General features: G+C 52.4%; 2 protein-coding genes and 1 long non-coding RNA gene across 13 annotated transcripts in view; 2 read left to right on the top strand and 1 right to left on the bottom strand.

Annotated features, from left to right (window-relative positions):
* The window catches only part of MRPS18A (mitochondrial ribosomal protein S18A), a 16588-nt gene extending 9915 nt beyond the window's left edge, over positions 1 to 6673 (top strand). Inside the window, exons 3-6 of one of the 2 annotated variants that reach the window (XM_007085136.3) lie at positions 218 to 325; positions 2990 to 3113; positions 3353 to 3422; positions 6309 to 6673. In XM_007085136.3, coding sequence (XP_007085198.1) covers positions 218 to 325; positions 2990 to 3113; positions 3353 to 3422; positions 6309 to 6453 — 447 coding nt within the window. In that variant the 3' untranslated portion in view covers positions 6454 to 6673. Of the gene's footprint in view, positions 1 to 217; positions 326 to 2989; positions 3114 to 3291; positions 3423 to 6308 lie in introns of both variants that reach the window. The other variant, XM_007085137.3, reaches the window with a different exon arrangement.
* RSPH9 (radial spoke head component 9) lies at positions 6665 to 21745 on the bottom strand. 9 transcript variants are annotated; one of them, XM_042986441.1, is made up of 7 exons: positions 19386 to 19441; positions 18527 to 18902; positions 15953 to 16118; positions 13540 to 13669; positions 12935 to 13081; positions 7208 to 7333; positions 6665 to 6826 (listed from the first exon to the last, which is right to left on the bottom strand). In XM_042986441.1, the coding sequence occupies exons 2-7, from the start codon at positions 18625 to 18627 to the stop codon at positions 6681 to 6683; spliced, it is 816 nt and encodes a 271-aa protein (XP_042842375.1). In that variant the 5' UTR covers positions 18628 to 18902; positions 19386 to 19441; the 3' UTR covers positions 6665 to 6680. The 9 variants fall into 9 exon arrangements, with proteins under 9 accessions (XP_042842375.1, XP_042842377.1, XP_015394406.2 ...); XM_042986443.1 differs by having other exon boundaries at positions 18527 to 18826; positions 19386 to 19431; XM_015538920.2 differs by having other exon boundaries at positions 18527 to 18974; positions 19386 to 19418.
* On the top strand, positions 19531 to 20993 carry LOC122238642. Of its 2 annotated transcripts, none has more exons than XR_006217664.1 (2): positions 19531 to 19579; positions 20487 to 20993. It is a non-coding gene; the product is annotated as an uncharacterized LOC122238642 (long non-coding RNA). The 2 variants fall into 2 exon arrangements; XR_006217663.1 differs by lacking the exon at positions 19531 to 19579 and adding an exon at positions 19836 to 19931.

The following is a 21745-nucleotide window of genomic DNA, read 5'->3' as shown; positions in this document are numbered from 1 at the left end:
CTCTTACATGCCACCGTGTGTCTCTGGCCACCCCTAAGGCCCAGTATACAAAAGCTGCAGAACCACCAGCACAGTTCGGGTGGAGAGACCTATCAGCCACTCCCACAGGTCCCCAGAGATGAACTTTCCCCAGCATCTCACCATTTTGGGGGTTGCTCAAGGATCTGAAGCCCCACGTGGCCTTCTCCCTCACTGGCTCTCTTTCTCTGCCTCCTAGATTGAAGGCCGGATGACAGAGACTCCCAAGGAAAGTCCAAACCCCCCTAACCCCACTGGCCAGTGCCCCATCTGCCGGTGGAACCTGAAACACAAGTATGGCTATGAGGTGAGTCTACTCAGACACTCGGTTCTGCATGTCATGGAGGTCATGGTCCCTGGTTCACTTAAGCAGCATCCCCACTCCCCAACCCCAACCCCACCCGCCAGCCACTGCATCTCATGGAGCCACCAAAGACAGGAGCATTTTGTTCAATGGCTCTCAACCCTGGCTGTGCCAGGGAGCTTAAAAAAAAAAAAAACCAGCCCCGCCCCAGACACTGATTCCATTGGTCTGGGGTGGAGCCTGGCCATCATGATTTTTTAAAGCTCCCAGGGTGATCCTAATGTGTAGTCAGGGTTGAGAGTCACTAACTTAGATCATGGTCTGGTTGCATGCAGTTCAGACCACCAGGGCCCTGTAACCCAGTCTTGCAGGGCGTGTTCCCAAGGGGATGAAATCAGGATCTAGATTTGGCTTTTTGCCTTTTCTTAGGAGGGTATATTTGGAGAGTCCTCACTATGCTCTGGGGACACATTACTGTCTCTTTCCATACGAAGTTATAAAGGCTCCTGTTCGCTCCAGCTCTTCTAGAGCTGTTGTCTCCACGGAAAGGTGATAATGATGAATAACAACAAGACGTAACCCGCACTGAGTGCAGGCTCCATGTCAGGCACTGTTGTAAGCATTTACATGTCTTAATTCACTTAGCTTTCACAATATCCCTGTGAAATAGGTATTTTTTTCACCCTTGTTTTCTAGATGAGGAAATTCGAGGCATGGAAAAGCTGATGAATTTGCCTCAGTTCACCCAGCTAGTATCAGAGCCAGGATATAAACTCTAGGGATACAAAACCCAGGCAGAGCCTACTATCCTGACTGCTGTTCGCCATCCTCTCTAGAAACAGGGAGGCCTTGGGGGAAGGGACGCAGCCCTAGAAAAATCCATACTTGTCCTTCAGAGTTCTATTGGTGACATTAAGCACCCTATTTTTAGGTTTCAGGTGATTCAGGCTCTGGGCCAATTTGACCTGCAAGTTGTCCCTGTGCCCCTCTGTGGAATGGGATGACTAAGGGCAGAGATCCCGGTCAGGTGGTAAGAGCAGGAGAGGCCACATGCCCATGGGATCTGAACAGAATGACCCGACTAATCTCCTGGGCCGGGAGCCTTGGCTCTGGGCCACCCAGCAAGGAGGGGGGCTCCTTTCACTCTGCCCTGGGCCCTTCTGCTCATAACTGCCTGAAGTAATCGGAAGCCTGCAGGTCACGGAGCAGTGTTGACAGCTTCTTGTGACATGAAGTTAGTGGGGTTGTGTCCATACTTAGAATCCCAGCTGAAAATGGGGAAGTGAAGCCCACACCTGCCTAACCACCATGGGGCACTCTTTCTACCAGCCGTTTCCAGGAAATGGATTTGGCTGTGTTTATCCAGCAGAAGAAATCCAATCCCCTCCGAGGTAAAGGCTAAAGTTGTTTTCCTTTTACCCCTTTCCACTCAGGACAATGTTAGCCTGAGCTGCACAAAGCTGTCGGCTTGCTTGGCAGCCTGCAGTGGGGGGCTGGGGCTGTGGGCCCAGTTTATTAGTCCTGGATAATCTAATCCAAGTTCTTTTCACCAGATTCTAAAGATTACAGGGGTGGGAATTGGGGGCTCGGGTCCCTGAGGAGCTGTCCAGTGATTAAAACAAATCTGCGGTTATACAGCGAGGCGCCTGCCAGGGCAGCAAGTCAGTTTGTGGAACATGACTGCTGAGACTGGCATGCCAGGCCCCTCAGGTGGGCGGGGCTGCCATCTCCATTGGGAAGTAATAGCTTTTATTTAACCCCCTCAGCCACCCTGTGAAAGTTGGAAGGGGAACTCAACTCTGGTCTTGATTTTGGCTCTGTTTGTCCTTGTTTCCTTCACTTGTCCAAAGCGGTCTCACGGTCCAAAGGAAGCCTGAGGATCCATTCACATCTGCTCACGGGGGGCTTAAGAAGATGTGGCATTCAACTTCACAACCCTGGTCCCCTCCCACTCGGCTCATATGCTGCCTCGCACTTCCAAGGGAAGAGCATAGGTTGGAGGGGTGGTCTGTGTATTCTGGCCCCATGGCATGTAGGCTTTGGGGTAGAAATGGTACCCGTTTTCCCACTTTCCCTCTTGTGTGGAAATCTGTGACGTGCCCCCTATCTCACCCAAGGAGAATAACAGACGTTTCATTACCAGAAAAGATGCTGCTGGCGCTTGAAAAATTAATGCACTTTTTTTTTTTTTTTTTTTTTTTAAGAGCAAGCAGGGGAGGGCAGAGGGAGAGAGAAAATCTTAAGCAGGCTCCACGCTCAGCACAGAACCCAACATGGGGCTCAGTCTCACGAACCGTAAGATCATGACCTGAGCTGAATCCAGAGTCCAATGCCCAACAAATTGAGCCACCCAGGTGCCCCAAGATTAACCCTTCTTGAAGAGTTTGTTTTCTAATCTATCAAAGATTCTTATGGAGGAGCTGAGAGCCTTTGGAGTTGGTTATGGGTTGGAAAATCTTATCAAGTTGGGATTTAACTTTTGTTAGGGTAAAGGTGGAACAGTGTGCAAAGCTCTATATAGAAGGTGTGGTATCAGGTTGGTTCCTGAGGGAGACATCAACCCCCTGGAGTGCTGGGGTGGGACGGCCTCCCCTGTAGGCCACAAGGCCTGGTTCCCTACATCAAACACCTACCAGCTGAGTGTCTGCAGTTTTCCCTTTCCACTAGGATGTTCTGCTGCTCAGTCAGTTCATCCGGCCTTGCGGGGGCATGCTGCCTCGAAGGATCACAGGCTTGTGCCAGGAAGAGCACCGCAAGATTGAGGAGTGTGTGAAGATGGCACACCGGGCAGGTAGAATGCCCTCTCGGGGCTAAGAGGGGCAGAGGGCTATAGGTGCCATCCCCCCGATCCCACCCCTCGCTGGCCACCCCATGTTCCGGCCCCTCCTGGAAGAGAAATGGACATCCAGAGTCTTCATTATACCCGCCACCTGGTGCCAACTTCCTGCCCCCCTGGGCTTTCCCTCTAGCACCCAAGAGCTGCAAAGGGAGCTACAAGACCATCCCACATGTGCTCTTGCTTCCACTCAGGTCTGTTCCCAAATCACAGGCCTCGGCTTCCTGAAGGATTTGTTCCGAAGAGCAAACCCCAGCTCAATCGGTAAGCAAACCTGGGTGTCAGCACCAGGATCATTTGGCAGGCCCTCGGCTCTCACTGTATTCCACTGGGGAAGCCATTTACTGGAGCTCGTCCCACAGCTCTGAAAGCTAGAGGGCTCCTTGGCTGTCCGTTCCATCCCTCCCAGCATGAGCACCCATCGCCGCTGCGGTGGGTGTGCCGTGCACACTTCTGTGAGCCTCCCCTGCTGGCCTCAGCCTCTCTCCTCTTCCCTCCCCAGCTGGGCACTTAGCATAGGGGCAAAGAGGGTAAGAAGGTCTGCTGGTTGGGCATTAGAATGTGCTAATCCCCTGTTTATGACATCATACTGAGTTGCTATGGGAATGTCAGAGCACTTCTACAAACTTCGGTATCCCAGCACTAGGGTTACTAAAGGGCAAAATGAGGCCTTAGAAATGGGAGGGCTCTTTGGGGTAGGGCCACTGTGCACGTCCTACACTACAGAGTTTTAGCGTCCACATAGACCAGATTGCAAATGGCGCTCCCTAGAGTCCTGCAGTTAACCTGCAAGGCTGTTCATGGCAGCCTGGGAGGTCCTGAGCTTATGTAGAGGAGAGGAAGGCCCCTAGATCCTGGAATCAATCAGTCTGCCTTTCAGCCTAAGCAGGGTGGCCCCCTCTGGTATAGAAACACATTCCTGTCTCACACTCCCAGACAGCTCCTTTACCATACTCATGGTCTTCCTAGATCTGTGATACCCCCTTGTTGAGAGTAGATCTGGGCCCCTGCCCTCCGCAGTCTGTCCAGCTGCTACTATAACTGCTGTCTGTAGGGGACCAAAGATGGTTGAAGCAGAGCAAGACACCGCACCCACAGCGAACCTCTAAGGCTGAGCCCCAACAAAATGGCAGACACAGAGGGTGGGAGGCCAGGCAGCGGACTGGGGGTGCAGGGCCAGAGCTGGGTCTTCACTGACACCTCACCAGCACCCTGGCCCCATGCCCATCTCCACCTGTACCTCCCACGTTGCTAGCTGTGTCATTTGCCCGCAGCCCTGGGGGAGCAGATCATATTAACCTCTTCCTGCCTTTCCTGGACCATTTGGGGGTTGAGCCTACCCTCCCTTCTGACTTGTAAAGAGACAGCAGCCGGCCTGAGGACACAATCCATCCTGCCCTCAGGCCTTTGAAGCAAGGCCAGGCTCCCTCCCATATATCCGGTGTCCTTTAACGTGACACGGGATTGATGATGTGTGGGGGCTCTTGAGTTGCAAAAGGCCACTCTGGGGCGGGGGGGGGGGGCGGGGGGGGAGGGGAAGTCCTGACTACGAGGAAGTTTGACTCTCTTGCAAGGGACTTTATGATTCCATCCAGAGGTCCTTGAGCTGTCATATACTGGCCCAGGCTCTGCTGGGCCCTGGGGAGCTACACTTCCCTCTTCCCTGGCCCCTTCAGGAGAGATAGAAAGGAGCCTCAGTTCTTCCTAGAGCTGGAGTGTTCCCCAGAGAGCTAACCAGAGGCCACCTAGGCACTCCCCCCTGCCAGCTGGCTGTTCCATGTGGCACAGGCATCAGGCCCAGGGCTAGCCAAAGCCCGGCTTCCCGCTGGTCTCTCCAGGGCAGGGGGAAAACGGCCTTAGGGTAGCAGCTCTGAAGAACCTGGTCAGCCTCAAGATTTTCTGGGGTCCTTGATCCCAATGAGCATTCCTTTTGGGGAGCCTGTTCCCATACTACATCTCTTCACCCCTTCTGAAAATTGGGAGATGGCAGCTCGGGGACCTGCCGGGTGTTCCCCTCCCTTTACCTTTACTCTTCTGCTGTCCCAGCACCACCAGCCATAGACAGGCCATCCCTGGGCCCCACCTACTACACAAAAGTCTCCCTGATGGGGGCACTGACATTGACAGTATACTGGAGAGCCCTTCCCTCCCTGCCCATACTTGGAGTGTAGGCCAGCACTTCCCACAGCTTTTTACTTCCTCTCAGAGCTGATCCCTTTGCACGAGGCTAAGAGCAGGAAACCAAGGTCCGGGGGAGTTCAGCTGAAATGTATAAATCAGCAATCTTTTCTTTTTTTTTTTTTCCAATTTTATCCAAAAATTTTCAACCAAGGTGATTAATTTTTTTTAATGAAAAAGTTTCTCATATGAGGGTCTCTAGAGGTGGCTGGGTTGAGCCCCAGCCTCGAGTGGAGGCAGGGGAGGAGCCTGGCTTTGCCATAGCTGAGCTTTCAGGACGAAGGGTGGGCCTCTCTGGACAAGATCCAGGTTTCATTCTGGATGGAGTAAACCCCAGTCCCAGCCGGCATGAGCCACTTTTCCGGGAACTGTCAGGGCCCTGGCCATCCCCAAAGGAGGCCAAAGGACTGTGGGCGGCAGCCATCTTCCCCCACCCCCCTCCTGCTTACAGGAACCTTCCTGGGCTAGGTCTGTGCCACAGGCCCTCACCCTTGGCTCCCATCATGGGTTGGGTGAGGGGCAAGGGTCCTACACCAGTATGGCTGCCCAGGGGATGCTCCCGGAAGGCTGGGTTGGCAGAGGGAGCCAAGTGGGGAAGAGGGAAGGATTCCTCCAGGCCTTACATCAGCCTCTCCTCTCCCCATGACTGAGGCCAGAGAGGAATGATCTGCTCTCTGGGCAACCTCTTCCCCCGCCTCCTCCCCCAGCAAGTATACACACAAACACTGACAACTCATAAAGATCAAGGGAGCGCGTGGCCCTGGGCTGCCTGACCCTGGCCACACACACTTGAGGCAGCAAGAGCCCAGCCCATCTGTTTACAGCACACTCAGTCATTGCTCCCAGGAAAAGCCCCTGCTCCTCAAGAAGAGAAACTGGTGAAAGGCTCTGGCCTGAGGAGACAGTACCCACTCTCCCAGCTCTAGCATGGGCCACTGCCCTCACAGCCACCTCCCTACCCTCCCTCCACAGGTACCTGACCCGCTGGTCCCCCCGCTCCGTCAAGCCCATCTATAATAAAGGCCGCCGCTGGAACAAAGTGCGCATGGCTGTGGGGTCACCCCTCCTGAAAGACAACATCTCCTACTCAAGAAAGCCTTTGGTGCTGTATCACTGACGGGGCAGAGCTTCCTGAGAACGTGATCAGAGCTCCTGTACTCTGGCCCAGCTCCTCCAATGGGGACGGCAGGCACAGGAGGCAATGGACCAACTTCAGTGCCCTCACCCTGCCTGGTGACAGCACTGGGAAGGTGGCGGGGTCCCTGAGCAGCAGTTGTGGTCCTATAACTGGCAGTTCTCCCAAAAAAGAATATCATAAACCAGGCTCATGGACTCCACCACTGGTTATGTGTGCTCACTGCCTGGGAAGTGCAAGGGCCTTGAGCCCATTTCTAGCCAGTTACTGAACGTCGAGTCACTAATCCCTTGTGATAGGCCAAGATGTTTCCCTAGCCCTGTGTTGACCGCCTTCAGCTCTTCACCCTGCAGGGCTTAGAGGAAATAAGTTGAGCTGCCTTCCTTGGAAGGCTCCTGGCTGTCCCCTCCCCTCCCCGACTCCCAGCAGTTTCCACCCACCATCATCTCTCCATCTCTCTCTCCTCTCCTCTCTTTCTCTCTCCCCCTCCCCCTCCCTCGTTAGCACATTCCAGCCCTCTGCCATTTGCTCCAGAGCTGGGTCTCCCAGCGCAGTGGCCTCAGAGCCTGGCCACCAGATGAAGGTGGAGGTGTGGAGAAGCAGCAAAACAGAACAGACAGAGCAAATCCACTGCAATTTATGAAAATAATGTTCAGACTCTACATAAACCCTCCAGGCTGACACCCCTGCCCCCCCCCCCCCTAGAGCATGAAGGGGAGGTCTATGTTCTTCTCACCGGTACCCACGTAGATGTAGCCACAGTTCTTGGTGCGGGGAGCATGGAAGAAGGTGAGGCCTGGCCAGAGCAGGCTGCGCAGCACCACCAGTGCGTTGCCCCTCTCCATCTGGATGCTCCAGGACCCTGGGAAGAAGCGGGCAGGAGGGGAGACCTTGGATGCCATGGAGCCAGAGCCCTACCCTGTGTGCAAAGGCCCTCAGTTCCTAGGCAGCCTGGCCTGGGTGCTAAGGCTCCGCTGGGAAAAGGGAAGACAATTTAATTATCTGGCGCTTTCCTCCTCCTGATTGCCTTTTAGCCATTTTGCTGCTCATTAAAACCACTTCCAGAGGGAGGGCAAAGGAAATGAAAAGAGGTGAAGCACACCCTAGTCCATTTTGTTCCTGTCAGCAAGTCTAGTTAAAGGTTGAGTGGGGGAGGAAGTGGAGTCTGCAGGCCGGGGAGATGGGGCCCAGCTCGGGGAGGCTTTCCCAGGCTTCCTCGCCCTATTTGAGAGGTAGTCACCAGTGGCCTGCAGTCCTGGTGCAGTCTGTCCTCTTAGCCACTTTGCTTTCTCTTCCACAGCCCCAGAAGCCTCTGCTCCGGGACGGATTAGACCTGACCGGGGACGCACAGAAATTGGGCTGTTTCGGGCCTCCCAGCTCAATAGCCCTTCCTGGCAGCTGGGAGCCTGAGAGCCATGCTTGGCAGGAGGGGACTTGGGCTGCAGCTGATGAGCCTTTGTGTGTGCTGGGTTCTGCCCTGGATTTTTGCTCCCCAGACAGAAGTGGCCCAGCCCGGGGCTGAGTTGTGCAGCCATGAGGACTTGGCGGGAAGGGCCTGATCCAGCTCCAGAACCAAGGGAGGGAGCCCCTGTGTGGGAGGAAGGAGCCTGGGAAAATCGCCTCTGGATGCAGATCTGGAGCTTCTATTCCCCTGCGCACTGAGGCCTCTCCCCGGCCCAGCCACAGCTCTGCTCCGGGCCCTGCCAGAAAGGCAAATGCTTTGAAGGTTTTGGTGTTGGACCAGCCAGTGATGCACTGAGAGCTGCGCTGAGGCCTTCATCGGCTGCCAGCTCAGCCCGGCTGCTTGGCTCCCACCACCCCAGCTTCCCACAGGCCTCCTCCAGCCACGGCCCACCCTGGTCACTCCACACCCAACAGCCTCACGGCTCAGTCCGCACCCACCAGGGGCCACCCTGCGTCTGAGAGACCTGGCCACCGGGAGCCCCTGGGCCCAATGGCGGCTCAACCCTGCTCAGGGGGCCATCACCTTCCCCGGGTCAAAGCCAGAGCTTTCCCCGGGTGCATGTAGGTCAGCTGGCACAGGCCTGCTCAGGAGAGGCCGCCGGCTCAGAGCCCAGCTGAGCACTGCAGCAGCCTGCGCTAGGTGCCACCGCCCCTTCAGGAGAAGGTGAAGTAGGAGCCACAGTGTGGGCTTCACTCCACTCCCCCAAGCCCACACGGTGCTGGCCAGCGGTGTCGAGAAGGAAGAGGGCCCCTGGGTTACCAGCCCCGACTGGGGCACTGGCTGGCCAGAAAAGGGGGTAGAAGTTCCCGTAGCTCCTACAACTTTCCTGTCTGGGCACCTGAGGTTCTCTGCCTCCCAGACCTGCCCTCAGAGTTCAAGAGGCCCTAGCCTGCTGCTTTCCCAGTCACTCATTACAGAAAACAGGTTGCCTGAGGGTAATGAGAGCAAGGGTGTGACAGAACAAAGTGTCCCAGTGCACCGTATTCAGCTTTTGGCCAGAAGCACAGACCCCAGGAAGGTACGTTCCCTAACCAACCCCCCCACACACACACACACCCAATCCAGTCACACACAGTACCCAGAGCATCATCTGGGGACAGTCCCTGCCCTTGGAGCCCGCAGTCCCACAGCTTTCTTGAACTGAAAAGGGTCAGGCTCTGCCTCACTTGTCTCTGCCCACCCAGGAGGGCAGCTTACAGCCTGCCTGAGCCAAATGCCCTGGAGAAATGAAATCCTGGAGTCCCCCAGCCTAGACTGCTCTCAGTTCACAGTTGCCAGCCCTTTAACACACCCTGGCAGGGGCCGGCTCCTGACCTTCCCTTGCATAAGGCTGCCCACCTACAGTTTGGCCCCTTCCTCCTGCTCCCCAGTAGATGAAGGGGCCCCACCCCCGCCAAGAGCAAGGGGAAAGATGGCAGGGATGCTAGAGAAATGCAGTGCCCCCACTGGGGTAGGGGGCAGTGCCAAGCAGGCTGCAGGGTGCTGATGGAGAACGGAAGTGGCGTGTGAGGGCCCGGCCAGCCAACAGCACTGCCTCCCTCCCTCCCTTGCATTCCTGTCACACTCCTGTCCTCCTTGTCCCTGGCTCAGCTGGTCGCCCAGGAAACACAGACTCCCAACGTGCCAGGAGTCACGTAGCGTCTACCTGGAGAGCCAGGCACTTGCTGTCACCTTCACCCACTTTTACTGCAAAGGCTGGAAAGGCTGGACACCCAGCCACTGCCACCATGTCCTCTCAGACTCCAGAGGAAGCAGCCTCCTATGGTCCTGGTCTCTCCCAAGTCCCCAAAACGCCCGTCCTTCTCCCTGGCAGCCAGCCAGTCCTCTACAAGCTGTTTTTTGAGGATGTGTTGGGGGGCAAGTTAGTAAATCAGGAATGGAGCCTCTTGGCAGGAAGTCCTCCTGGGTTGCCCCAGGGTCAGGGGTCTCACTTTGCTAGTGGAAGCCTCAGTCTAGGGTATGTGTCATAATTACATTCTCCTGCCCTCCTGGAAAAAAGGGTAGCAAAGCTCTGAGATTACATTTGAGGGGGCGAGTGGGCCAGACTAGGGAACAGGGCTCTCCAGCCACAGCAGATGGTTTTAAACTTTCTCCTCAAATCAGCCCCACACTTCTCACACACACAGAAATAGCCATGGTCCCTTTTCTCAGAGCAGCCGCTCCCCCCACACCAGGGCCACAAGTTATGGGCAAGCCCCCTGGTCCAGAAGCACCCGTCAGCCAGGCTTCCAAGGGACTGGGTGGAAGGAGCCACCTGCACACACACCCCCAAGAGAAAGCTGATCTGGGCACTGTGTTCCTCACCTGTCTGCAGCATTCCTGACTCCTGTCCCCTGCCTCCTCCCCAACCAAGGCCACATTTGAAAGGTAGTTCTCCTGGCAGGCAGGCATCTTGCTGCCCTCTGCTGCCTGAACTGGGCGTTGCTGCCTGGCTCACAAGTGCTGGAGCCCAAGAGGTCCGGCACCTGGCAGTTTCCTGAGATCTGTGGGCTCCAGCCTTCAAGTGGGGTAAGGAGAGGAGCCCTGCTCCCCAGGGGACCGGTGACCTTTTGTGTGAGGCACCTTCTATTTTACATTTTCACTACCCATCCAGTTTCATTTGATCTTTCAAAACTCTGTGAGGCAAAGACGGTGTCCGTCTTGGGCACGACGGCATCCTGCAGCCTGGCACACGGCACCTGCTCAGTGGCTATCTGCTCAGTGAAAGGTTAAGGAGCACTGAACGGCAGAGTGCTGCCGAGAAGTCTGGCCTGACCTGGTGCTCCATCTGTCCCACCTGACTGCAGCCCAAGTTCCGAGAACTCTCGGCTGCTGCCCTTCATGCACAAGGAGGAAGGCTGCCCCCAAAGCTATCCACTCCCACAAAACTCTGCAGACCCCAGGGCACAGCAGGACAGCCGGGGAGGGTAGTGGTGGCACCAGGCAATGTCCCTCCCCATCCTCTCTTCAGCCAGGGCTTGCCCAGGAACAAGCTGCTGAGCTGGCCCTACCTCCACAGGCACAGAGAGCCGGAGTCCTGGGGACAGGCCCAACCTAAACCATACCTGCTAATGGGTGACAGAGTCCCCTAAACAGTCACTTCAGTCCCAGAAAGGAAACTGATCCTACCTGGGCAGAAAGCGACTGCCCAAATCCATTCCTCCAGCCAGTGCTGACGTCCCAGGGAAGAACTCCTGGGCCCCACTTAGCAGCCAGACCCCTGTGGCCACTATCTGCTTTGCAGACAGCCAACCAGCACCCTCTCCTCCTTCCCTGGCAGGTAAGGGAGTCCGGGAGCAAAATCAGAGTGTCTGCTTTTCCCCTGACCACCCACACTTCCACCCCCCACACCATGGGCCCCTTTCTAAGCTCCGGGAGGTTTGACTCGGGTACCCCCATGTGGCAGTGGCCAGAGTGGCCATTCCTTGCTGGCAGCCCTTACCCACTTGGGACCATCACTGGCCCCTGGGGTGCTTCAGTAGCCATGAAATGGCCTCCAGATCCTTGTGTGGCCCTATTTCATCCCTCCATGCACCAGTGCCTTATTGTCACAGACCTGTTCACGAGCCGCTGGCAGCTCCTGCCGCCTTGCCCTAGGCCTCCTACCCCTTGGCCTTCTCGATCCTCCCTGGCCTGCCCCAACTCCCCTTTAAGGCCTTTTTGCTGCTCAAAATAGCACTAATAGAATTACTGATTTTCATTTGAGTCCCTACTATGTGTGAGGCACTGCTATAAGCATTTTGTGTGCACACTCAGTTCTCACGACAACCCAATGAGGTAGAAAAGGTCAGTATTCCCTTGGGGGAATGAGGAAATGGAGGCACGGGGAGAGTGAGGAGCTTGCCCGAGGTTACACAGCGAGTAAGTGGCAGATTCGGAATCCCAGCCCAGAGCCCTTGCCTCTGCCATCCCACTCTCACCCTGACTGGGAGTGGCCGTGGCTCCTCAGAAGTGTTTCCCCTGTGTGGTGGGCGTGGGTGCTGTCCTGCTGTTCCCACTACCCGCTTAGAAGGAAACACTAATCTACTTGATGCCACAGTTCATGCCAGAGGCCTGGAGTCTAAGGCCCTAACATTTGCTGTGTCGTGGACTTTAGCCCTGTTTCTTCACCTGTAAAATGGGGATAACAACGGTCTCTACCTCCCAGGTTGGCTGTGACGATAAGGGATGGAGAGAGCTGAGCACACAAGTAGTGCCATTGCTTTTATGCGTCGTCATTACTATCCTTATCGCTGTCCCTAGCGTTGCCATCATCAACAGCAGGTCCCTCCGGTTGGAGAAACACCAAACACGGGGAGGAAAAGAGGCAGGGGTGCTGCATCAGCACCTTGAGTCTGGCCCCCGGTTGCCCAGAGCCTGGCAACTGTCTTGGGCTAGGGCATCCGAGCAAGAGCGTCTTCCCAGGGCTTGCGAAGCTCAGAGGAAGGAAATGGGGTCTCTGTGACCCCATCCCCCAAACTCTGGGTGTGTGCCTGGGCCAGGTGGGCCCTGAAGAACGGGAAGACCGCGGAGGCTGCACGTCTTAAGATTAAAAAGTACCACACACATAGCAGGAAGCAAATGTACAGAACTCATTTCCTTAGCAGGTGGTTGGCCCTTCGGTCGGTCAGCAGCCACTCACAGAGCACCAGCTATGTGACAAGCACCAGATCTAACCGCAGAACTTACAACGGAGATGGATGTGTGGCTGGTATTTTCAGGGATCTTTTCAGAGATGGTTGGGGGAGGATTCTCAACCTGCCTCCTTCAAGACCAATAATGGAAATCAGAAGAGGCACCGAGGGACTTCCTTTCTGTGGAAGACAGTACTTCCTTTTGTCTGCAGACACGTACCGTCTGTTTATTATGAGGTGGGCCTGTATTGGGCCTTGGGGAAGCCCCCACCCTCAAGGACCTCCAGTGAGCCACCCGTTCCCACTCGGGCCCTTGGTTCCAATCTCAGAGGAGAATGGCAGATAGCATGGCCCACTGCACTGACCTGGGGGCAGACCCAATGTCCTCAAGGTAATGGGCTATTACCTTTGGGGATGTCATGCTCTAAGGAGTCCATGAAGTCCAGGGAGGGATCCAGGTCAGCCTTCTCAAGCAAGGTCTTGTTCTTCAGCTGAACAGGCTCCCTGAAGTGGAAGTAGGAACTGAGCTTCTTGGCTTCAGACAAAGAGAGTCCTAAAAGAAGGTGGTATGGTCAGCCCCAAACCACACAGCACCCCCTTTCTCCACGCACAGGGACCACATGGAGGGGCCTGCAAACGACTCAGTCAGAGACTGACCGAGAACTAAAGGGAGAAAAAGGAGTAGTGTTCTGTCAGCCAAAGCTTGGCCCAGGCCCTGCAATGAGGAGAGATCAAGGAGGAAGAAGGTGGGAAATGCAGGGAGCCCAGACCCACGCAAAGCCTGGGACCCAGGTAGGAGAACCCTCAGGCAGAAAAGAGTGGGGTCCAGTGACTGGGCAGCCCATGCCAACCACCGATGCCAGGCCATTGGGCACATCTTTCCAAGTGATATGGCCACGGCTGTTCTTTCTCTGAGGAAGTGAACAGTTTCCCCAGAATTCTCAGAATGTATCCGACTATGCTTGGAAAGAGACGCTTTCCTGCCCTTGAGAGGGGCCCTGGAGAACTCACCTTCAAAAGTCCGATTGACATGGACAGGTCCAAAAGGGGTCTTAAAAAGGGCTCCTCGGGGGATGATAGCCACAGCCTTGTCAATCTGGTCAATGATAGACACCAAGCGGGTCTCTTCCTTGATCTGGACCTAAGGAGACGGGATGAGCCATCCTGCCAGAGTACTGTGCCCACTCACCACTGGTGCAAAGGCCCTCTGTATGACCATCTGACCTGGGTCACCACAGTGTAATGCCAGCTCCATGGAAAATCATGCTGGGCAAGCCCTCGCCTTCCCTCCGCTCAAGATTTTCTTCCGTTCTTCCTTCCTTCCCTCCCTCCCTCTTTTTTAAATTGTTAATACAGACTGATCGTGCAATATTTAAAACTACTATAAAAAAGTAGTCTCTCTTGCCCCATCCCTAGCCCCCCAACTGCCTTCACTGGAGACAACCACCATTAACAACTTCTTATATTCTCTTCCAGAAACATATCATATTTAAATGTTCTTATTTTGCCTTTTTAAAATACAAAAGCAATCATGCTTGTTGTAGAATATTAGGTAATATGGAAATCATTTATCAAATACTTAAAGGAGGGGTGCCTGACTGGCTCAGTCATTAACCAGCCAACTCTTGGTTTCTTTTGGCTCAGTTCACGATCTTGTGGTTCATGAGTTCAAGCCCCACATCAGACTCTGGGCTGATGGTGCAGAGCCTGCTTGGGATTCTCTCTCTCCCTCTCTTTGTGTCCCTCCCAACTCTCTCTCTTCTCTCTCTCAAAATAATAAACTTTAAAAAATAAATAAAATACTTGAATTAAAACCACTTAAAATCCCACCTCCTAAAGAGAATCACTAATAACATATTGGTATATTTCCTTCCATATATAAATATATATATCTCAGAGGAGATATGGCAGATAGCATGATATATATAGATAGATAGCAGATATAGATATAGATATAGATATAGATATATTTAAAACAAAATTAGAGTCACAGTTCATATTGTTTCAGATCCTGCTCTTTAACATTATTTCTCAAGCATCACCTCATATTATAACATTTTTATGCAGATGAAATTTGGTTACAATCAATATCAAGGGCCACCCTGAATAAAAGGACTTCATAGAGGTGTCTGTGGGAAAAGCAGCCCTTGACAGGGAAAATGTGTCACCAGGGACCCTGAGAGTCACTCAGCCACCTATTTCCCATGAGTGGCCAACAAGAAATTTTATAAATTAGATAGAAACTAAGACTCAGTATGTGGCCAGGCCAGGGGCTTCAATTGTGTCACCTCATGTAATATGCACAAGCCTACAAAGTAGTTATAATTATCCCAATTTTATAGGAATAAGACTCAGGGGGGTTAAGTTTGTCAGGGGGAGAGGGGAAGAGGAGTGGGGATGCCAGGTGAGGCATCACAGGCCTAGACCTAGACTTTTGGTATCATCCAGGTTCAAGGGCAAAGACTGTGTTTTGAATTCCACGTTTGTCAAGTTTCAAGATGTTGAGCTCCTTATGTTTTGACCTAGCAATTCCATTTGTAGGAATTGAACCTTCAGACAGCGTGCACATAAAATGGAAATGACATTATATACAAGGTCATTCACTGTGCCCCTGCTTGTCAGAGCTAAAATTTGGAGACCTGCATTTCATGAATTAAGACTCGTGAAATTTGGTACATTCATGCAATGGTAAAAAGAATGGGGAGGCTCTTTAGAGCACTGACATAGAAAGACCCCCAAAATATATTAGGTAAAAAAAAAAGCAAGGTGCAGAGCTGTGTGCATAACATGCTGCCACTTGTTTTGTCTTAAGATAAACAGAGAATATGTAGAGGTAAGGTATTTGCCGAGGCTTGCATTTGCATAAAGTGCCTCGGAAGTTGAGCTTCTGAAACTTTAATGTGTATTCGAATCCCCTTGGAATGTGTTAAAATTCAGATCCTGATCCCAGCCCAAGATTGTACATTCCTAACTCGCAGGGCATGGTGATGCTTCTGATCCAGACTGCAATTTGTGTAGCAAGATTTGGACACGCGTGCACATACACATAAAATGGTTACATTGATGCCCCCCCCCTCCCAGAAAGTGGGCCTGGGTGACCGGCAGACAGGGATGAGAGGGACATTTTCGCTAAATTCCTTTTTGTGTCTTTGAATTTCGAACCATGTGGATATATTATCTAGAAAAATAAAAACATATAAAAAGATACAAGAGGCTGTGCACATCCCAGTGCCCCGGAGCGCAACACAGACCCCCCTCTCCCCGCCCCTGCCCAGAGCCAGGTTGCTGACAGAGTGGCTCATCCACTCTCCCCCGTGTCGCTCAGGAGCTGAGTGGGGTTATGTTGATGCCCCCACAATTTCTATTGGGCTGGGTTTTGGATAGCCCAGGCTTTCTTTGTCCTCCTCCTCTTGTCTTCACTTACCACCACTTCCTCTTCAAAGACCTTTCCGCCCTCCTTTATCTTCTGCAGCTCAGTGTGTTCATACTCATGTGAGGGGTCCCCCATGAAGCGGCCCTTCACCACAGACGTCTGTGCCATCATCTCCTCCGTGGCAGGGGGCAAGAGGCTCCACTCCATGCAGTTCAGGCTGCCAACAACATCCCCACGGGCCTGGTTCCCAACTACCCCTCTCACTCAGGCTTCCTGCCACTGCTCCTTCTCTTGAGGGATGAAGCTCAAGAAAAGAGTCAGTCACAGCTCTCCCCTTGGAAGGTGTACCCCACCCCCACATGTGATGCAAATTCCATTTTATTTTGTAAAAGTTCACAAAAGCTTCATGTATGCCAAAATTCCAAGAACTTCTTCCTAGATATCTGCACTGTGAGATTCCTGATGAGTTTCTAGAACCTCAATTACAGGCAACTCCGCTCTGCTGAACCCCAAATTCATGCTCAGCCTGCCTACTGAACCAACAGCATGGCCCTCTTCCCGCATTTCTCAGGGAAGCCAGCTCAGGCCGCAGGGCCCATCCTCTGAGGTCTCCAGCGCTGACCGGCCAGATGCTTCTTTCCCCTCCCACCAGGAGAGGGCATCCTCCCCTCCACTCTAACCCACTTGGCCTATGTCGCAGGCTGCTCATCTTTCTGCCCTTCCCTCTCTGCTGGCTCCTTTCTCAACATCAAAACTTCTCAGCTTCCCAAATCAACACCCCCCAAGTCCATGGCCTGCTAAAAAATATCCTCTTCCTGTCCCCCTCTCCTCTCTCTCCAGCTCTGAATAATAATCTCAGAACAGGGGTGCCTGGCTGGCTCAGTCCGTAGAGTATATGCCACTTGATGTCAGAGTCATGAGTTCAAGCCCCACGTTGGATGGGAGGCCTACTTAAAAACAAACAAACAAACAAACAAACAAAAAACACCTCAGGGGCGTGTTGGTGGCTCAGCCGGTTGAGCATCTGACTCCTATTTTTGGCTGAGGTCATGATCCTAGGGTTGTGGGATTAAGTCTACTTGGGATTCTTTCTCTCTCCCTCTGCCCCTCTCCCCCATGCTCGCTCTCTAAATAAATATCCCAAAACAACTTGCTCTGTGAAAGCCTTTCTTCCCCTCCCCTTCACTCTGCCCACTACATGGTCATTTCTGCCCCCACCATCCCCAAAAAATGGCTTAGGAGGTCATTCATGGGACCTAAAAACCAACAAATGCATTCCATTTCTGTTTCCTTTGACATCTCCCTTCTTCCTCCTTCACTGCCCTAAATATTCCCAGGGATCTATTCTTGCCCCTCTTTTTCTCTCTGCAGGCTGGCCCACCTGACTCTTAAGAGACTTAGGTACTGTCTAGTTGGTATCCAGAATCCAACCACCTCTTACCACTCCACTGTTCCCCACTGATCCAAGTCCCTATCTACTCTTACCTAGATATTACAGTAGCCTCCTAACTGGTCTCCCCAATTCCATACCTGCTCCCCTTTCAGTCTCATTCCCACCCAACTGCTAGATCATGTCTCTGTGCACAAGCTTCCCACACTTCCCATGAAGCCCACTCCTTGCAATGCCCACAAAGCCCTGCAAGATTGTCCTCGGTCCCTTACCTCTCTGACCTCATGTCTTACAATGCTCCTGCTCACTTACTCCTCTCCAGCCGCACTAGCTTCTATGGGGTTCCACCAACACTAAACACACATCTGCCTTGAGCCCTTTTCACTTGCCTGGAATTCTCTTCCTTCAGATAAACACATAGCTCACTTTCTCAGTTGCTTCAGGCCTCTTCACAAATGTTACCTTATCAGAGAGACTGTCTCTGACCGCCCTATTTAAAACAGTACCCCATGCTGTATTCTCTATCCCTCTCGGCACTGCGCACCAGCAGACATGCAATGTATGTGTGTTTATATATTGTTTCACACACACACACACGTTATAATGTAAACTCTATAAAGGCAAGGACTTTGTCTCATTTACTACTGAATTCCTGGTGCCTAGATCAATGCCTGGCACATAGTAGGTGCTTAAGAGATAAAATCTTATGGAACAAAATGAGTCCCCAGTCTCTATCTTCAGTCCAGATTTTTTTTATCTGGACTTCAGATTTGTACTTTAATGTGCCTCCTATGACCCTGCTCCCCAGTCACCTCATATCAAGTTCACTGGGGCTTCCCTAGTCCTACTTCCGGATTTCTGTCCCTGTGGGTGGCACCAGCACTTACCCAACTGCCTTAGCTGGAAGGAGGGTCAACCTTGACCTCTTCTTCACCTGCCCCATTCAGGCCCAAGTCCTGACAGTGCTACCGTCTACACCTTTCCCACCCATCTCCTCCCCTATTCCCTCAGCTACCTCTTCCTTTCAGTCTCCTTCATCTTGACACTGCAACACACTCCTGAATGCTCACCCACTTCCAGGCTGGCATGCCCACTCAGATATAAACAGGCTCTTGTTGCTTAAGGCCCCTCAATGGCTCCCCATAGCCTGCCTACAAAGTTCAACCACCCCCTCCCCGAGCCTCTCCATCCAGTCTGCATAAACACCCTTGCCCGCCACTATCATGTTTACCTACCTGCTGTTCTCCCAAACGCTCCAAGTCCATTGCAGCCAAGATTGCAGAACCATTCCCTCTAACTGGCATGCCTTTCCCTCACACCTTCCTGAGGAACTCATCAGCTTTCAGATCTCAACAGATCTCTTACTCCCTTAGCAGTCTTATTTAATTGCTCTCTAGAAGGCCTTGGTCCCCCTTTGTACACATTTCTGTTCAGGTGTTAACACACTTTGCTGTAATCGCAGGGTTATGTGTCGGTCTTCCTTCCTAGGATGTGAGTAACTTGGAGACTGGTGAGACTTGGCCATCTTTGTAACCCTGTCTACACAGAACGCATCCAATCAATGTTGCATTGATGCACGACAGATACATGAAGTCTCCAACTCCCTGCGGCCTGAAAGGGTTGTTTTGTAAGGTGGTGAGCTTCCCAGCATCGCTGCGGGTAGTCAAGACTGGCAGGATGGCCCTGTATGGTAGCGTCCAGTGAATTTTCCCCAGTTTGATATCCCTCTTCTACTATTCTGCATTGGTTCTCTACTTCCTAGACTGCCTCCTTTTGTGAGCCAACTCCTACTCCACCAAAGATGCTCCTGCATCCCCTTCTAAACAGCACCTCATTACCCTCCAGGGCTTCTAACCCTTTCCAAACTGCCCTCAATACCAGGACGTACCTAGCGTCCACTCCAGGTCTCCATTGTCCAGGAACTTTCACCTTGCTCTGCCTACGTTCTTAGCCCGGCCTCTGTTATAAACCCACCAGCCTCCAAATTGTTCTCCTCCCCCTGTCCCGCCCCTGCTCTGCGCTGTTCTCATGTCCCCCACCCCCACCCCACCTTGCCCTATAGGCCTCCCTCCTTTCGATTCCATCCACACCCACCCCATCCCAGCCTCCTAGTGGCGCCCCCTTCAGTAGCCCGGGGCCTCTGCCTCCACCTGTAGAGGGTCTTGCGTGGTGCGAGCTGGTCCTCACTCAGGCCCTGCGCGATGTAATAATCGGCGACAAGGCCGAGGATGCGGCCCCAGAAGAGGACCCGATCATAGCGGTAGTCGCGTTTCACCAACAGAAGAGAGGTAAGTAGAGAGGCCCGACGGTCCGGGCTGAGGCCCTGCCCACTGCCGGACGCCAGCTCCAGCGACAGCAGGAGGCTCTCTGCGTCCATCATGCCCAAGGCTCGGCTCAACGCCTGCCAGGTTGCTAGGAGAAGCTGTCTCCATGGAGACCAAAGCCCTGCCCTCCGTAGGGCAGTAAGGATTCCACTCACCGCCTGTGGGCCCCGCCCTCTTAGAGCCTCAGGCCAGCCCTGCTCCCCACCCAGCCCTTCAGAAAAGCTGGGTCGCACACTAGCTCCCATACTTTCCTTCTTGCGTTGGGGACCTCATGTGTTCAGCTGTGACAGTAATGGCGTAGTTTCCCCTAACATAGGTAGGCTACAGTGTGGGATTGAAGGTCCCCAGTTCCATAGATATTTTTGCCTTTCCCTGAGCCCTTCAAATAGTTGACATTTATTGAGTCCTCATTCTATATGGAATGGGGGCTTGGGAAGAAAACAGAACAGTGACATTAGCTGTATTATTTCACCCCAGTTGTGTCCCTTCTTAGCCTCAGAATTGTGTAAAGAATTTGTGATCCTCCTGGCTCTAAAAGTCTAAGAATCTGGAGCACCTACATGGCTCAGTGGGTTAAGCACCCAACTCTTGATTTCCACTCAGGTCATGATCTCACAGTTTGTGAGTTCAAGCCCCCCATTCCGCTCAGTGCTCACAGCGCAGAGCCTATTTCGGATCCTCTGTCTCCCGCTTTCTGCCCCTCCCCTGTGCATGCTCTCTCCCTCAAAAATAAACAAACATTGAAATAATAAAAAAGTCTAGGGATCTAAGATAATTAATCCCCCTGCCCCCACCCCCAAGTCCTACAGAATGGGGTCCATCGTTCCATTCTCTTCAGTCTTCATGAGATGTCTATTTACTCCTTCCATAGGACTATTCCACCCAAGTGACAAATGGAAACCTAGGCACTGGGGCAAGGTACGGAGCTACACCTTGGGAAAACAGGATGTGAAGAGAAATACAAAAAGGATGACATTTACAAAAAGGATGACATCACTTGCCACCTACATTTAGCTATCTCGGGCACCACAACAGTTGCCTTTAGGCCCAAATAGTAGCAACACATGAAAGGCCAGAACCCCACTGCAGCTGGGGCTCTTCACTCCCTGGGCTAGACTACTTCACACCCACCTCTAGAGTCCCCAGCCAAGGTCAAACAAATGAACAGATGCCTACAGCAAGCTTGTTGTCAGGGAAGGAGATTGGACTTGTTAATATTAACTGATCTCATTCCTGGATTCATTTGGAGAGGACTCATGGAATTAGAATGACCTGAGCCCCAGTGCCAAGCCAAGAGAGAAATACGTGTCTAAATTACCCAGATAATTACTTTGTTTTGATTATCTGGGCATTGTTTATAAAGACTTTTAAAATTTGAGGGAGCTGACGGTCTAATGTGTCTTCCATCTCAAAAAACAATTTGTAACTCCCCTGTTGAAAACTCTCCCTCTGCTCAGACCCTTTGGTCTATCCATTCCCAAGTGGGAGGTAAGGCCCTGTTCCTTTTGTAAGGCAACATCCTCAGATAGAAAACTAGCAGAAATTCTAACTGGTGAAATAGGCTTCAATTGGTCATAGCCCTGAGAGTAACTCAGACCTTTTGTTCTCATTGATTCCAGATTTACTTACCACTTATTAATGGCAGGTGCCTTGTCAGGAACCATTGTGAAGCCAGAAAAGGAAGTCCTGAGGCCTTCCAATGCTACCACTTTTGGCAGACTGAATCAGGTTAACTATTTCAGAGTAAGACCACACAGTACTAAGCCTCTGGAGCCAAGTGGACTGGGTTAGAATCCAGGTTTCACCATGTAGGCAAGTTGTTCAATTTCCCCAAGCCTCATCTATAAACTGGGAACAATACGTACTATGGAAGGTTGTTACATGAGATAATGTATGTAAAGTGCTTAAAATGTAATATACAATATAAACTATTTTTTTCTTAAAAGACAAAAACATTCTTCTTAAAAATAAAAAATAGTAAATATTTATATTGTCCCCATTTACACACACACACACACACACACACACACACACACACACACACACACCTACCTACCTATCTCCAACACCAGCAAGGTAAGGATTCTGTCTTCAGTTCACTTCCAAGAAATAAGCAGGTGTTCTCAGGAG

Source organism: Panthera tigris, chromosome B2 (genome assembly GCF_018350195.1).
Source record: "Panthera tigris isolate Pti1 chromosome B2, P.tigris_Pti1_mat1.1, whole genome shotgun sequence".
In the NCBI taxonomy this organism is placed as follows: domain Eukaryota; kingdom Metazoa; phylum Chordata; class Mammalia; order Carnivora; family Felidae; genus Panthera; species Panthera tigris.
The sequence above is the reverse complement of the archived record's forward strand: the minus strand, read 5'-3'. Positions and strand labels throughout refer to the sequence as shown.

Bases quoted from the DNA above. Each gene is read 5' to 3' on its own strand.
- RSPH9 (XM_042986440.1), bottom strand. From the start codon at position 19,671: ATGATGGACGCAGAGAGCCTCCTGCTGTCGCTGGAGCTGGCGTCCGGC. The intron at 13,670-15,952 runs GTAAGTGAAGAC...CCGTCTCCTTAG, and splicing joins TCTTTGAAGAGGAAGTGGTG to GTCCAGATCAAGGAAGAGAC. The intron at 6,827-7,207 runs GTGAGAAGAACA...ATTTCCTCTAAG, and splicing joins CTACATCTACGTGGGTACCG to CCCTGCAGGGTGAAGAGCTG.